Here is a 16903-nt window from a genome sequence, read left to right on the forward strand (position 1 = left end):
TGACCTTGAGCAAGTTGCTTAACTCCTAGGAGTTTCACTGATGAGTTGGGAATAACCTCACCGACTCGGCAGGATTGTTGCAAGGCTTTATATAAAGCACCTACTACAGGGTTTGTTTTTGCTAAATGTTATTGAGTATTAAATGTGTGTGTGAGTATATGGAGAGAGACAGAATAAAGTAATATAATTGAATATCTACTGTTAAAGGGCTTCGTAAAACACATTTTAAAATAATCTTTTAATTTTAGAACGATTTTAGATTTACAAAATTATTACAAAGGTAGTAATAACAATACAGAGAATTCCAGCATACCCATGCCCAGTTTCCCAGTTATTAATCTCTTATATTAATATAGTATCTTTGTCATAAAGGAGTAATAGTACCTTATTAACTAGAGTTTATACTTTATTCTTATTACCAGAGATTCCCACCTAATGTCCTTTTTCATCTGTTCTGGAATCTCATTCAGGATATACATTGTAGTTGCTTGTTATTTCTCCATAGGCTTATTTCTGTATTTATATTTTGTATATATTTTCTCCCAGTCTGCTGCTTGTCTTTTAATTCTAACCATGTCTTTCACAGCTGAAACACATTTTTAGTTATTAGAAAGAAAAAAAAATATGTTTATGAGTTTGGTATATTTTAAAACATCCTCCCCAAAGATATATACATGAATCAGAATTGCACATAAGTTCATTTCTATCCTTGGTTACCACAAATATTTTTATTTTTTTAATGGAAATCTTCTCAATATATCCTGTTTCCATGGTTAATATGGGTCTTTGATTTTTTTGTTTTTTTGCAGTCTCTTCATCATGAAATGTCCTTGTATATTCAACAACTAAAAATAGACATTGAAAAAGGAAAACTTACTGACAGTATCACAAAACTCGAAAAGCAAATCAATAAAGAAAAGAAGCTAATTCGTAGAGGAAGGACCAAGGGTCTCATCAAGGAACATGAGGTAAAAGCCTGTTTCCATTCAAATTTTGTCATCACTGTGGGGTTTATCCTAAATGGTTTAGTATGTCCTTGGCTAGGATTAAAACTGCTCTGAAAATTACCTCAGCTTTTGTCCCCTGGGGATCATCCCTTCGGCAGCTCAAGCTCTATCTAACTAGATCCTGCGTGTCTTGTTTTTTAGAAGTGAGAAAAATTCAGCATTGACTTAATATTTCTTTTTCATATATCTCAGTGCCCCGTCCTCAAGACTCTGGTTACAAATATGTCACCCTCTGTTGAAGTTCCTGTAGTTACTTTTGTAAGGACTCGGCATCCTCTGAAGCACAGCTTTTGTGAAACATAGCAGATCAGGATATAAACCAGCCCCGGCAAATCTTATGGTCTGTTTTTGGTTCTCATCCTATTTGATTGCTTTTGTATATTTGACAGTCCTGACCCCTCTTTTCATTTCATTTATACTTTCTACTGCTGTGGCTCTCTCAGTATCCATCTTTCTTGCATTTTATTATTTTGGGGGAGATTTTCTTTATGTGTTCTTCACAAATTTTCCTTTTTTCTTCTGATATCCCAATGCTTTTGTTTTGGGGTCTCTGTTTTTGGCTAATCTCATGCTTGCTCCAGGTGACTGTATGCACTTTGATGCTTTAACTGCCCTCTCTGCAAGGAAGAGCCTAGATCTTTTATCTCCAGCTGAGTCCTTTCCCCTGAAGTCCAGATTGTGTCTCTGAGTAGTAGATACCACCAGTGTTCTCCAGAGACCTCCACTCCAGCATGTCCAAAACCAGCCAATCTTATCTCATCTCAAACTTTTCTTCCTCTAACACACCCTGGTTATGAAAGACGTCGCAGTCTCAGAACTCCCTTCCCCCCTCCTCTTCCCTGTTCACTCAGCCTTGGAGTCTGCTACCAGGTCCCATCTGTTAATCTTCAAAAGAGCTGCTTCTCCTTCCTTTCCACCAGTGTTGCTACTTCCCTTAACCTGGGTTATTTTTTCAGTGTGATGGTGATGGCATCATTTTCTGGTCCCGTCACGAGAGTGATCCCATTGAACCCCCATTACTCTCAGGACATCTCCGAACTCCTCAGAAAGGCCACGCAGGCTCTTCACCGTGTGACCCCAGGACATACCTTCAGTGCCCCTCCTGCCACACTAGACTCCATGTCCTTTCAGAACATCTGGAGCTTTTCCTGTCTTGGCTGCTCCTTCTGTTAGACATGACCTCTCTCTCCTTTTCCTTGTAGGACTCTGTGCATGTTCTTTCAGCCTCTAGCCCAGATGGTTCCCTCATGTGAAGGGGGTTTTCTCGGACTGCTTAAGGCAGGTGGTGTCCCTTGTCATGCTGTATGCTCATTATCTGTGTGGTTACTGTGGGGAAGGAGCAAACTTTCCTCAACGCTTTAAGATCCTTGGTTGGATTTGGAAATTGAACTGACAGATTAACAGGAGAAAAGCATACATATTTCCTTGAATTTTTTAAATGTGCATTGGAAACGTCATAAGGGCATGATGACCCAAAGAAGTGACCAGAGCAGGAATCTTCTGTACCTTTCAGACAAAGAAACAATACGTTTCTGAAGAATTGACAAGACAGAGGAGTTTGGGCTAGGGGTAGTGAAATGGTGAAGAAATAACTAGGAAGAGAAGCGTTAGGGTACAAGGTTTATTATATGTTCCTTTGGTCCTATCTCTGGGCTGATAAAACTCTGTCTCCAGTAAAAGGAGCTTTATTTCTTGCCTTTAGGCAGAAAAGGAGAAGCCTTTTCTGTTTTATTTTTTGACCACACTGTGCAGCTGGCCGGATCTTAGTTCCCGGATCAGGGATTGAACCCTGGGCCCCAGTAGTGAAAGTTCTGAGTCCTAGCCACTGGACTGCCAGGGAATTCCCTCTGTGTTTACTGCTGCTGCTGTTGCTTTTAAAAAAAATATTTATTTATTTATTTGGCTACATCAGGTCTTAGCTGTGGCGTGAGGGATCTCCATTGTGTATCTAGGATCCTTGCGGTAAATGGACTCTAGTTGTCTCTCATGGGCTCCGGAATTCTAGGGCTTCAGTAGTGGGGGTGAGCGGGCTTAGTTACTTCACTTCATGTGGGATCTTAGTTCCCCGACCATGGGTTGAACCCATTTCCCCTGCATTGGAAGGTGGATTCCTAACCACTAAACCACCAGGGAAGTCACTTTACTGCTTCTTACTTGCCTTCAGCTCAAAATAATTTTCAGGTCATAAATCATAATGAGGAATAATATATACAATATGTAAATAAATAAATATTTTTTAAAAAAGAAGCAGTAAATGCAGAAGGAATTAAATATATGACTGAATCACTTGTCTATATAGCAGAAACTAATATAACATTGTAAATTAACCATGCTTCAATTTAAAAAATTTCCTCTCGTGTCAGAGAGGCATATGTTGGGGTGACGTGTTCTGCTTTCCTTCATTCCATCATTAGGCTGTGGCGAATCCCTTTCGGGCCAACTGCCTCGTCTTTGTTTCCAGTGCGCCCACTCCCACACCAGGCACACTGGAGGGGCTTATAAAAGAATGTGCTGTTAAAGCCACACACATCTGTTCGTTTCTAATCCTCATGGACTAATCATGTAAACTCATTGGAAACACATTTCCTACTTTATTTCCTCAATCAGGCCTGCTTTTCTGAGGAAGGCAGCCTGTACCAGCTTGATCATCACGTGGATGTCCTGCGGGAGCTGTGTGAGGAGCTGACTTCTCAGAAGAGTCAACAGGAAGTGAGGAGAGCGCTCAAAGATTACGAGCAGAAGATAGAGAGGCTTCGGAAATGTGCTTCCGAGATTCATATGACACTGCAGCCCACTGTGGGAGGCGCATCGAAAAACAAGTTAGTGCCTCATGAGAATAGCTACGTATCAGGGAGAAATAAGATAGAGCCTTTTGTGAAGGCACATGACACTGAATATTATTTATTCTCTCTTAGGCTTCATTTTTTTCTCCCTATATTTTGATATGCAATTTTGATTCCTTCCTAGGGGAACCACGGATGCATCTGAGAATGGAGGAGGGAATACCCTCAGCGAGGTGCCATCTGCAAAATCGGACAATCAGCCGTCAGCTGAAGAGGTGTTAAATCTGGATAATGTGTTTTAGAAGTAAACCCAATAAGAAAAACAATAATCCACTTCTCATTGAGTGTTGGTTTTAATTATCTGATTGTTTCTATCCACTGAGAATTCTCACTTAAATAATGTAAGAAGGATTGCTTTTCAGAGAATTAGAATACAACAAACCAAAGCCAGGGCAATGGTAACTTGATCTTCCCCTGAGGACACACAGTCTTCCCCTGAGGACGCAAACAGTTCTTTCCAAAAGTGACCATTTTGAACCATTATGAATACACGCTGCCTCTGTGCGTTACTTTTGAGAACACAAGAAGGTTGAGCTTAATCTGCACCGATGCTTCAGCAGCAGAGATGAGCTAGTTCATTTGTCACGTCTTTTTTTTTTTTTTGTCATTTGTCTTTTTATCATTATAGTGCCTTTTACTTTCTTTGGGAATTGGATTTTCTAAATTCTTGAGTTCTAGCTTAGTGGGGATTTGCTGTGAGTCCAGGCTGCCAGTCAGAAGGTGTGGGGCAGGAACGAGGTGTATTTGTTTCAGAGGTCTGCTCCTGCGTGCTATGCTACGCTTCTGTCGGCCCTTGACCATAGCTGTGTGGTCACAGCAGAGACAGTGCTTAGGGCTTGGGAGAGCTTCTCTACCCTGCTGGCATACCCATTAGAAGGTGAGAATCAGCCTGATGAATCTCCTGTGTCCTACGGGAAGACCTGTTTCTGAGCTAAGATTTGGGGTATAAAGAATCAATGATATCCATTTGTATCACAAAACTGTTTCTCTATTCTGAGCAATTAAGTATATTGAAGCTAGTATGTTTGCTCTTTTGTGTATTTGCTTAGGCAATGGAATTGGTTCAGAATTTTAACCTGGAATCCAAGTTAAAGGAGGAAAGTCAACAGGAGGAAAGCATCATGGAAAAATATGAAAAGGGTCACAGTACCTCTATTGACAGTTTACTAGAGAGGTAAACTGTTTTTTAAAAACAGATTTTTATTTGAAGTATAGTTGATTTACAATATTGTGTTAGTTTCAGGGGTACAGAAAATGATTCAGCTATACATACATACATATATATGTAATATTCTTTTTCAGATTCTTTTTCCTTATAGGTTGTTAAAAATATTGGTATAGTTCTCTGTGCTACACAGTAAATCCTTGCTGGTGATCAATTTTATGTATAGTATTGTGTATATGTTAAGGAGAGGTAAACTCTTTTAAACAACTAGAAAATCCAGCAAAAATCTTTTATCAGTGCAGATACGGTATACTTTAATAAGTTTTTATTTTCCTTTAGTCATAATTTTTGCCTGTAGTACCACATCTTAAGCAGAAATTTCCTGGGCTTTCCTCATGGACAATTGACAGTAATTTAAAAAATTTGGGGGTCTTATTTTAAAAATCAAGTAACTTTACATCTAATTTTTTTCTAGGTATGATACACACAGAGACACTCTTGAACTTTACCTGCAAAACAGCATTGCCAGAATTACATCTGATTTCTCTAGTGACAAGGAAAGAAGTAGCGTTTGTCTACAGGACAAACTGACAGATCTACAGGTAAATACTGAAAATATTACTAGAGGAGTTTTATCTTTTATTAGAAAATAATACCACCATAGGGTTTCCCTGGTGTTCCAGTGGTTAAGAATCTGCATGCCAGTGCAGGGGACATGGGTTCAGTCCCTGGTCTGGGAAGATCCTACTTGCCATGGGGCAGCTAGGCCTGTGTGCCACGACTGCTAAAGCCTGTGTGCCTAGAGTCTGTGCTCCACAACGAGAGAAACCACCACAACCAGGAAGTAGCCTTGATGCCCACAACTAGAGAAAGCCCACAGGCAGCAATGAAAACCCAGGGCAGCCAAAAATAAATAATACATAAAAATAAATAAATCTTTTAAAAAAGCATAAAAAATGTTTATTATAAAAGAAAATAATAGCACCCTAAATATAGAAAATAAAGACACCCTAAGTATTACACCACCATTTTTGTTGAGGTCCCAGATGCTAGATGTTTCTGAAGAATGTTCTGTCACCCATTTTCAGAAAGACACCCAAACCCAGTCAGGAGTTTGGTTCCAGGTCCTAATTTATTGCTCATGCTCTAATTTGATATTTTATCAAATTAGAAGTTGGATTGTGTTTGGGATGGAGATGAAAGCTTCAGATGAATTGGTTGAAACAATATGTTTGAAGGTTATTTCAACCAATACACCTTCTGGTTTGCTCTAAAATTAAGGATATGTGAAAAATCAGCCCCTCTGAATTTCTGTTTCAGCCAGCTACCATCTTAACTGAATTGTCACATTATCTGTTTGGTGTTGGTCAGTAAGGAAGGGGCAGGTAGTGGAGGGAGTGTTCACAGTACATGATGGGTGATTTTATGGAGAGCCTTCAGAGGAAGTATTGCATCTGACTCAAGAGCTGCAGAAAAAACAATTTATTTAGTGGTGGGCATACCAATTGTAAGTTCTACAAATAAATATCTGCCTTGGACTTCCCTGGTGGTCCACTCATTGAGAATTTGCCTGCCAATGCAGGGAGCATGGGTTCTGATCTTTGGTCTGGGAGGATTCCATATGCCACTGGGCAAGTAAGCCCAAGCACTGCAACTACTGAGTCCATGTGCTGCAAATACTGAACCCTACTTGCCCTGGAGCCCACACTCTGCAACAAGAGAAGCCACTGCAGAGAGAAACCCATGCAGTGCAACTAGAGAGTAACCCCTAACTTGCTGCAACTAGAGAAAACCTTTGCCTAGCAATGAAGACCCAGTACAACCAAAAATTAATTAATTGATTTTTAAAAGTATGTTTCTTATTTAGAATATAATCAACATTACTGTGCAGCATCCTTGTATGCTTGGAAGTACATAAGAGTAAACCTTTAGAGAAGGCATATCCAGTGGGGAAAAGGCCATGGGTGCTTCCTTCAATGCCTCTGATATTTTCTAGTTATCTGCCTTTTAAGATGCCAGTTCCTGAGTCACATTCTACCAAATGGCTCCTTTCTGTTTTTCATCTGAACAAGCAAAATTCATGTGTGAAAATCTCTGATGTTCAAGTGATGAATTTAGCATGTTTTCATCACAATTAAGAAATCGCCTTGAGACCTTACTCCTGTGACTGAATAATAAGTTGATTAGAAAAACTGTACTAATCCTTGGGGAAAGTGAAGGACAAATGATGCTGATGAACACTCAGATTTTATAGCAGTGCCTTCTTTTAAAAAAATAGAACCAAGATAAAGATTTGGAATAGTATAGAATTTTAGATGTTTGATAATAAATCATGAATTAATTTTATTCACTTCTCATTTGACAGAAATGATTCTGTTTTGCTGCAGTTTTAGTTTAAGGAGAAAATGATTATCTAGAGAAAACTAGAATATCTGATAGAATCTCTGTCCTTCGTCTCTGTGTCTGAGTTGTATTCTGTGTATCTCACTTCAGGCAGGGGGTTTGTGTTCTTTGAAAGTCATGTTGCTGGTTCCCTTGACTTCTTTCAGTGGATCCTCTGAGAGCACAGTTAATGTAATTGTTCTCTAAAGGATAGTTTACTTGTAGATGGTTGGAAGATATCTTTTCAAATGTATCTTCATGTGAAACTTTGTGCCCACAGTTGTGAATGTTTCATTTTGTAAGAATAGAATAATTGTGCCTATTAACCCATTCATTAATAAATTATGTATTCCACACAGGTCTTAAAAAATGAAACTGATGCTTGCTGGAAAGAGTTTGAAATCACTTCATTGAAGTTAGAAGAGCTTGAGAGTGACATTAAGAAGCCTTTTATAGTTAAGGCAAGAGACAAATTAAAGGAGAAAGAAAAAGAGCTTCAGATGACTCTTAAGTTCAGGTATCATTCTGGGATCTATTAACCATGCAGTTACTAAATATGCTTAATTTGTTAACGCTGTTTTAAGCAAAGTTAGTATTATATTTACTAAGTGTGTTATTTTATTTAATTGTCACAGCAGCCATAAGAGAAGCTGATGAGGAAACTGCTACTGAAGGAGGTTAAATCATAAACCTAAGCCACACTAGCCAGAAACTTAAGTGGAACTTAAAGTCCGTTGAGTTCCAAAGGCTATGCTTCCCACTGTCTCCCCTTGAGCTTGAATTTGGGCACATCATGTGACTTCTGGGCCTTGATTTCCTCATTTCTAGAATGAGAGTGCTATTGTTTTTTCTTTACATATTCCAGCACATCTACCCATTTGACATCAGATGAAACTGAGGCTCAGAGTCTGCATTCTACTTATCCAGATTCACACATTTCAAGTTATTAATTAGCTTAGTCTTTGAAGAGTATTATATTCCCACTAATCAAATAATTAGTATTCATGTGAGTTTCTTTGTCACCAAGGCAAGGTTCAATTACATCCAAGCATTTTATATGTCAAAAGGGAGGGAAAAGCTTAGTATGTTTTACACCAGTTTTCCACTTAGTGCAGTATCAGTTAAATTATCAAAAATACTTGGATATAGCACATAGCTCATTCTTTGCCATTGTGGATCACTGGGTTTGACTTTTAATATGATGATCTGTACATATTATTGTATGTATTTTCATAGAATAATTGTGTTCTGTTCTTGGTTAATAATGGCATTGATATGTTTTATAGGATAACTTTCTGCTGTGTTTTCCCCTAATGTCTGGCTTATTTTTCACCCAGAATGGAGTCTTTAGAGACTGTACTGCAGATGGTGTTACCCATGGAGAGGGAGGCACTGCTCCTCCGCGACACAGACCTGCTCCTCTGTGAAATGGCCATTCAGGAATTTCATCTCACTGATGCTGATGACATTTATCAAAACCTGAGGGTAAATATAAATTCTCACAGTATATTTATGGAGTTATCAGTTCTTCAGAGATTTATATATGTTTATGGATTTTTTATTAAACATCAATAGTATTTCTTTAGAATATAAACCATGACAGAAAAACCTTCAATAATATAGACTTGTTATTTATTTCTCAACTCTTTAATTTCTTGCCAGTTCAAAAGTAGTTACCTTGGAGTAAATAATAATGTATTTTGTTTGAATTAAAAATGAAGGTTTGATGAGAGTTTTGGGGAGAATGAATACAGGTATGTGTATGGCTGAGTCCCTTCACTGTTCACCTGCAACCATCACAACATTATTAATCAGCTATATCCCAATACAAAATAAAAAGTTTTTAAATAAATAAAGGCTTGGTAATGAATGCTTTCTCCAGTGACTGAAATCCTAAATATCTGTATAGACTCAGAAGCTTAAATTGTCATATTCTGTAGTTTACTTATTCCAAATCTCATCTTAAATTGAAAATATTTGTTTTATTTTTCAAATTGTAAACAGATGTCTCAGCAGATCAATCTGTAATTATTTTCATTGCATCAATAATTTGATATACCTCTTTACTTTTGGAGACCAAAACGTCAGGAAGGCTATCAGATAAGGAAACAACTGGGTCATTGGATCATTTGTAATTAAAATGTTCCTTCTGTCAAAACTGTCAACCTTGGTTAAATTGAGAAGCAATTTCCTAGATCAAATCTAGTGACGTAATTCTGGGTTAGTTTCTGTTATACAGTCTTTCTTTTTTCTACCTCAGTCTTTCAGCTTTTGTTATTACTTTTATTTTAGAATATCCAAGATTCCATAGTAAAACAGATTGAAACATGTAAGAATTTGGGACAGTCAGGCAACTTTGCATTAAAGGAATTACACCCCCTTGACCTGCATGCAGCGCAGAATATTATTCTGAAACACAGAACACAGCTGGAAGAAATGAACCACAGAGTACAGAAGAGTAAAGAGGCTCTCAAAGCTCTGGAAGATTTTTTGGCTTCTCTGAGAGCAGCTGAACTCTCTGGTGAGCTTCTTACAGACCATTCAGCCTCAGATTCACAGGTGGTACCAGCAAATACTTTGACGGTGGAAAATAAAGAGAGGGAAATTTATCAGATGAGAGACAAGGCCAGACATTTGGATGAGCGTTTGAAGATGCTTGGTATAAGCATTAAAGACACTGAACAGGGTGAAAACACCTCCTGTGAAAAACTTCTGGATGCCTTGTCCAAAAACTTATCTGAGACACACTGTTCTGGTGGGCAGGAGGAAGTCACTGAAGAAGACAAATTACTAGGGGCTTGTGTTTTTAAGAATGATGAACTCCTGAAAAATATTCAAGATGTGCACAATCAAATCAGTAAAATTGGCCTGAAGGATCCGACTGTTCCAGCAATAAAACAAAGGTAGGTATTTTTATCCATCTCCATACAAGATGACATTCTTCTGTTTTGTTTTTTTCAAGTATCCATTAGGTGAAATAAATGCTTCCTTGTCTTTTCAACTTCTGTTCCATCCTCCTCTATTCAGGGTTCAGCATTCTTTTTTGTAGACTTTTCAGACAAACTTCGTTTTTGTTGATATGATGCCTTTACAAAGTGTTATATAATTTTTTTCTTTTTTTTTTTCAGTTTTATAGGGAAATAATTTTTTTCTTTAAAGTTTTCATTCTTCTGGACGAAGGAAGGGTGAAATAAGATATGTATAAGGTCCATGAGTTGCTGAAAAGTCTCTTGACTGCTGTGTATTTATTATGGAGTTCTCTTGATGGGGGAAGTCCTGGGAAACTACACACATTTGATGATAGACAGGTGGAAGATGCACGTGCCACCTTGTCTCTACTTCTTCCTTCATTTTTTGGGTCCCTTCCCCTCTTCCCAGCAGGATTAGGTTGGGGACGGAGTGGGAATGCAGGGGACTGAGTTTAATAGGTAAACTAAATTTAGTGTTGACTTTGGAGAGTCTCCAAAATCAATTCAGTTGGCAGCCTTCTTCGTGAGTGCTGCTCCTCTAATGCTGGCATTCAGATCCTGAAAATGAAAAGGTTAGCAAAAGCTAGCCAAAGAGTTACTTTTGTGGAGCTCCCCTCCCCCTTCTAGGAGAAGGCAATGGCAGCCCACTCCAGTACTCTTGCCTGGAGAATCCCAGGAACAGAGGAGCCTGGTGGGCTGCCGTCTATGGGGTTGCACAGAGTCTGAACACAACTGAAGCTACTTAGCGGCAGGGGCAGCAGCCTCCGCCTTCTAAACCCCTCCCTTTTTCTGGCTCTTCTTCTGTCCGCCTCTAATCCCTCAGGTTCAGTGCTCTCCCAGGGCTCTTTAGCTGATTAAGCTCTTCCCTCTGAAATCTCCCTGAGCTCTCCGTCTCAATGAGACGTCTGTTTCTGCAGTGCTCCAGTTCTTAATGAGGCATGGAACTGATTTAGTTATTGATTGTTAATGTGTTTATTATAGATTTATACATAAGTTAGTAATAAATATTAATTTATAAGTGAAAACTACATGTTGATAGATGGTAAGTTGCTTTAATTTTTAATTGAGTTATCAATAGAACAAGCCAGGCACTGTTTTAGGTCCTGGGGCTATAGCAGTTAACAAAACAGACAAAAATTCTTTCCCTTTGTAGAGCTTATTATCTAGTGGAAAGAAGAAGATATGCAATATGTGTGCTGGTGATAAAGGCTATGGGGAAAAGTTAATCAGAGAAGGAGGAGGTGGTTGCAATTCAAAAGTGGTCATTAGGCACAGCTTTACAGAGAAGGCTTTCGCCGTCTCTCAGAGCTTGCTCAAACCCATGTCCATCGAGTTGGTGATGCCATCCAACCATCTCATCCTTTGTGGTCCCCTTCTCCTCCTGCCTTCAATCTTTCCCAGCATCAGTCAGCTTTTCGCATCAGGTGGCCAAAGTATTGGAGCTTCAACTTCAGCATCGGTCCTTCCAGTGTATATTCAAGATTCATTTCCTTTAGGATTGACTGGTTTGACCTTCTTGCAATTCAAGGGACTCTCAAGAGTCTTCTCCAAACCACAGTTCAAAAGCATCAATTCTCTGACGCTCAGCTTTCTTTATGTCCAACTCTCACATCCGTACGTGACTACTGGAAAAACCATAGCTTTGACTATTTGGACCTTTGTCAGCAAAGTAATGTCTCTAGGTTTGCATATGCATGTCGCAAAGTCATCCTGTCTATGTTTGTCATAGTGTTTCTTCCAAGGAGCTGCTGCTGCTGCTGCTGCTAAGTCGCTTCAGTCATGTCCGACTCTGTGAGATCCCATAGACGGCAGCCCACCAGGCTCCCCCATCCCTGGGATTCTCCAGGAAAGAACACTGGAGTGGGTTGCCATTTCCTTCTCCAATGCATGAAAAGGAAAAGTGAAAGGGAAGTCGCTTAGTTGTGTCCAACTCCTAGTGACCCCATGGACTGCAGCCTACCAGGCTCCTCCATCTATGGGATTCTCCAGGCAAAAGTACTGGAGTGCCTTCTCCCTTCCAAGGAGCAAGTGTCTTTTAATTTCATGGCTGCATTCACTATCTGCAATGATTTTGGAGGGAAGTCAAGAGAATCCTGGAGGTTAAGTGAAAAGGCCTTTCAATGAGGAGAAGCTATTAGCTGAGTCATATGCTGCCTACTGTTGAAGGAAGGAGATGATGGAGATTGGGACATGGGATTAGCAATGTGAAAGTTACTGGGTAGCTTGACAAGCAGTCTTGGAGGAGTGAGCGCCTTATTGGAGTGGATTCAGTAGAGAGTTGGAAGAGAGAAAGTAGAGACAGAGAGAGTATCTGATAAAAGCAGTTTAGACCTAAGCAAATGGAGTTAGCCCTGCCAGGGTTAATTTGTACGTTAAAACCCTTAGTTCAAATGACTCTTCTTTGTTTTGGGGGGCTTTTTGTACACATTTGCATTCCCCTTTCTTCTTACCCCCTTGTGCCCTGCCTGAAGGGCTTGCAGTGTTCTGCTGTATGTCTATTTTCTTCTCTCCATATCATCCTTTCTATCCCACCCATGCACACATATTCTCTTTCTTTTTTCTCATATGCATATACACACCCTTTATAAGTGTATTCATCACTGAGAAATGTTACTGCTCATGGTTTTGTATGTCTGTTCTATTTAAAACACAAACTAGTTCTGGAAATGCAGAACCTCCTGAATGTGTGATCTTGGCATAAATGTCATGAGGGCAAATTAAAGTTAATGTGCTCCACGAATTACCCATATTTGTATTGAATCAAAATTGGCCAATATTGATACTCTGCAATTAAACTTTTCTCTCTCATGTTCAAGGAGAAAATCCTTAATCAGACTGGATAAGGACCTAGATGAATATGAAAAAGAAAAGAAACACTTGCAAGAAATGGTGAATTCTCTTCCTCAATTCAAAGATGGCAGAGACAAAGCCCTGAGTCAAAGGTGCCAGGACACAGCACTCTTGTGGGAGAATGCAAAAACCTTGGTCACAGAATGGTAAGGAAAAAAAATAGAGAATAATAATAATAAAAAAATAATAATAAAATAATAAAAAATAAATAATAATAATAAAAAAAACCCAAACCCCTCCCAAATCTGAAAAATTGTCTGTGGCACAGTTAACTTTTTGGAATTTGTATGTTGATAACACAGTCTCTTGGGCTTCAAGGAGAGGCCAACTTAAGATTTTCACACTGAACTCACTAGACCAATGTCTGGGGCAAGACCTGGAATCCTAGGTTATGGGCAAATGAATTTAAAAGGTTATCTAAGAGAGAGGACAAATATATATAGTGTATTTATAATTACTGTTGCCCCACTTGTATTAGTTTTCTGTTGCTTCTGTAATAATGACCACAAATAGTGGCTTAAAGGCAACATAAAATGACCACAAATGTAGTGGCTTAAAGGCAACACAAACTTATCGTACAGTCTGGAGGTTGGAAGACCTAAAGCCAAGCTGCGTTCCTTTTTGGAATCTCTAGGAGAGAATCCACTTCCTTGCCTTTTCCCTTTTCTGGAGGCTGCCTGTTACATTCCTTGGCTTGTGTCCCCTTCCATCTTTAAGGCCAGCAGAGTAGCATCTTCAGATCTCAATCTCTGTCTTTCTTTCATCTCTGCTTTTGTTATCACATCTCCTTCTGACTCTGACCCTCCTGTCTCCTTCTTATAAGGGCCTTGTCATTATGCTGCACCCATTCAGATAATCCAGGAAAATGTCCCTATTTTAAGTTCCTTAATTTAGTCACATCTGCAGAGTTCCTTTTGCTATGTATATAAGGTGTTTGCAGGATCCAGGGATGAGGATGTGGATGTCTTTGGGAGTTGGGGGCATTACTCTACCACACCTGTCTACTTGAATAACAGGTGTTGTCAGTCAATTACCACCATCTTTCCTACAGAGCCTGGACAAGGCTCAGAAGTTTTCTTAATTTTGTAGCAGGCAATACTCACCAGTCCTGGTTGGCAGTGCAGCTGGATAGTCTTCATCCTTATCTTCTCCCTTTATTTTCTGCCTGAGGGTGGGAGTGGCTGGGAGGGCTGAACATTCCAGGGACCGTACCACTCAAGCCAAGGGTTCCAGTTGGGTTAGGAAGTGGGACCGACTAGTAGGAGATTCGTGAGCAAGAAGAGAGAGAAGTCAAGGTGGTCTAAACCCCCCCCCCCTTTTCAGCAGAGGGTCTGACTGCTCTTGTTGGCTCCCTCTTGGGCTCCGGGCACTTTCCCTCTTTCCTCTGGAGGGCAGGTGGTGCTTCTGTTATTGGAAACCTTAGTCTGTAGGTGTCTCAGCTCCCTTGTAGCTTCACTTAACTCTACCCTCAGTGGTCCTTCCACCACAGAACTCCGTCTGAGTATACCTTCTGCTTCCTACTGGAACCTGAGTATACAGTATTCAAGATGAAGCCCGTCTGTGGTGTTTGATCTAGTCCACCCTTGAATTTTACAGAGGAAAGAAGTGAGGTCCACAGAGCCTGAAGTAACTTACTTAAGGTCACATGACTAATTTTACCCAGCCATAAATAGAAACCAGCTGTCTTTTAACTGCACATCATGTATTCTACTTAAGCTTTTTTTTTTTAAAAAATGGCTAAAATCTATAATGAGTTGAAATAGACATAATTGAATCAAATTGAATTAACATTGAAACAATATCCAAAAATAATGCTAAAGAGACATCATTTTCCAGGATATTTTTTAGTTAATGATGAAATCGAAGTGCTGATTCCTTAAGGTTATGAATCCTGTATTTCTGTCTAGAGCTTACATCTGGTAACTTAATATTGACCTGGTGAAAATAGTAATCCAGCCCTTGTTTAGACCATCCATTTGTCAAATAATTACATATACCATCATTCTTGGGTTAAATTGTAAAACAACATTATAAACCATGTCTAGAGGAAACATCTTTCTATAACTTATTAGGTTATTTTTGTAGCATACTACAAAGAGAATGAATGGTTTTGTAACTTTCAGAAATTTAGCTGTGTTACTTTTTTCATAGCCTTGACCAATGTGAAAGAGTTTTGGAGCTCTTAAAACAGTATCAGAATTTTAAAAGTGCCCTGACAACATTGATTCAAAAAGAAGAGAATGTCATCTCCCTCCAGGCTTCCTACATGGGCAAGGAGAACTTGAAGAAAAGGATAGCAGAGGTGAGTCCAAATTCCAAAGGAAACTTTACACGGCGGCCTCGATTGCAAGCCTGACAATAGAGAGAAGATTATCAATGGAATAATTTTCAAAATGTAGTTTAGAAGTAGTTATTAGTGACTCTGTTTTACCAGGTATCCAAGAATTTATTCAGTTTATCTCCAGGGCTTGAAAAAATGTTGGTCCCCAAGTTAATACTGGGTTGCATCTGTTTGGGTTTTGATATTCGTGGTATGGTTCTGTTGGAGTCTGGGCTTGCCCTTGCTGAAAGGTTGGAACAGTCTGTGTACTGACTTTCACCTAAGAAGAACCTGACTTCAGCACAGCCCTAAGAGAAAGAGGGTACTAGGAAAATCCCTAAAATTGGTTGTTAGTGGATAAAGAAAAAATTATCTTTTTATTTCTTCGCTTTCTGTAAAGATGTGTGAGCTTATCTCCAAGTTGCTCCATCTGTGTTCATAGCCTTGCCAATCACAACTTTATAGTCTAAGAAGAATTACAGTTTTGGACACTAGATGTCATTATTTTCTATGATTTTATGTGGTTATCAACCAAAGTGGCAGAATGGAATGGTTAGAAAAGAATATGCTACACTGTATTCTTATACACCAGAAAGTTGCATCTCCTCTTGGTTCTCCGAGTATTCTATACTGAAGTGCTGTCAGAGTGTCAGAGGCGTGTGTGAAATGTCATCTACTAGATATACCTGGCTGGTAGAAAACAATTTTATTAAACTTCCCAGTGACTGAGAGCAACATTAGTGAAGCTTATATATAGACATACTTCATTTTATTAGACTTTGCTTTATTGTGTCTTTTACAAATTGTAAGTTTGTGGCAACCCTTTGTCAAGCAAGTTTATCGATACCATTTTTCCAACAGCATTTTCTCACTTTGTGCCTCTGTGTCACATTTTGGTAATTCTTGCAGTATTTCAAACCCTTCACCAGCAAAGGTTATGGCTTGCTAAAGGTTCAGAAAATGGTCAGAGTGTTTTTAGCAGTGAAGTATTTTTAAATTAAAATATGTGCGTTGTTTAAGACATAATGCTATTGCACACTTCATGGACTGCAGTGTAATGTAAACAAAATTTTTAAATGTATCTGGAAACTAAAATATTCACGTGACTTGTGTTATTGCAATACTTCCTTTACTTCCGTGGTCTGGACCCAAACCTGCAATGTCTCTGAGGAATGCCTGTAGACCAGATTCTTACGGACAATTTAGTCTTTGTCTAAAACATGTCCCAGTTCACACAGCTACTTTTCTACTCCACCCCCATTTTCCAGCCTGTGCTCTTGTTTCAGGATCCAGGTCTCTGCCTTAGATACTCACAGATCCTGAGTCCCTGCCTTTCAAACTGACCAGAGAGCGGATCCTTCTTGACT

At 39.2% G+C, this 16903-nt stretch overlaps 1 protein-coding gene across 4 annotated transcripts in view; it reads left to right on the forward strand.

The window, feature by feature from the left end:
* Positions 1 to 16903, forward strand: part of SYNE2 (spectrin repeat containing nuclear envelope protein 2) — a 315802-nt gene that overhangs the window by 120409 nt on the left and 178490 nt on the right. For all 4 annotated transcript variants that reach the window (XM_081509857.1, XM_081509858.1, XM_081509859.1 and 1 more), the window contains exons 23-32: positions 810 to 968; positions 3615 to 3826; positions 3975 to 4065; positions 4900 to 5024; positions 5491 to 5617; positions 7757 to 7914; positions 8735 to 8882; positions 9690 to 10300; positions 13183 to 13362; positions 15368 to 15518. In XM_081509857.1, coding sequence (XP_081365983.1) covers positions 810 to 968; positions 3615 to 3826; positions 3975 to 4065; positions 4900 to 5024; positions 5491 to 5617; positions 7757 to 7914; positions 8735 to 8882; positions 9690 to 10300; positions 13183 to 13362; positions 15368 to 15518 — 1962 coding nt within the window. The remainder of the gene's footprint in view (positions 1 to 809; positions 969 to 3614; positions 3827 to 3974; positions 4066 to 4899; positions 5025 to 5490; positions 5618 to 7756; positions 7915 to 8734; positions 8883 to 9689; positions 10301 to 13182; positions 13363 to 15367; positions 15519 to 16903) is intronic.

This window comes from Giraffa tippelskirchi, chromosome 7 (assembly GCF_054371585.1).
Source record: "Giraffa tippelskirchi isolate mGirTip1 chromosome 7, T2T-mGirTip1v1.2.pri, whole genome shotgun sequence".
NCBI classification, from domain to species: Eukaryota; Metazoa; Chordata; class Mammalia; order Artiodactyla; family Giraffidae; genus Giraffa; species Giraffa tippelskirchi.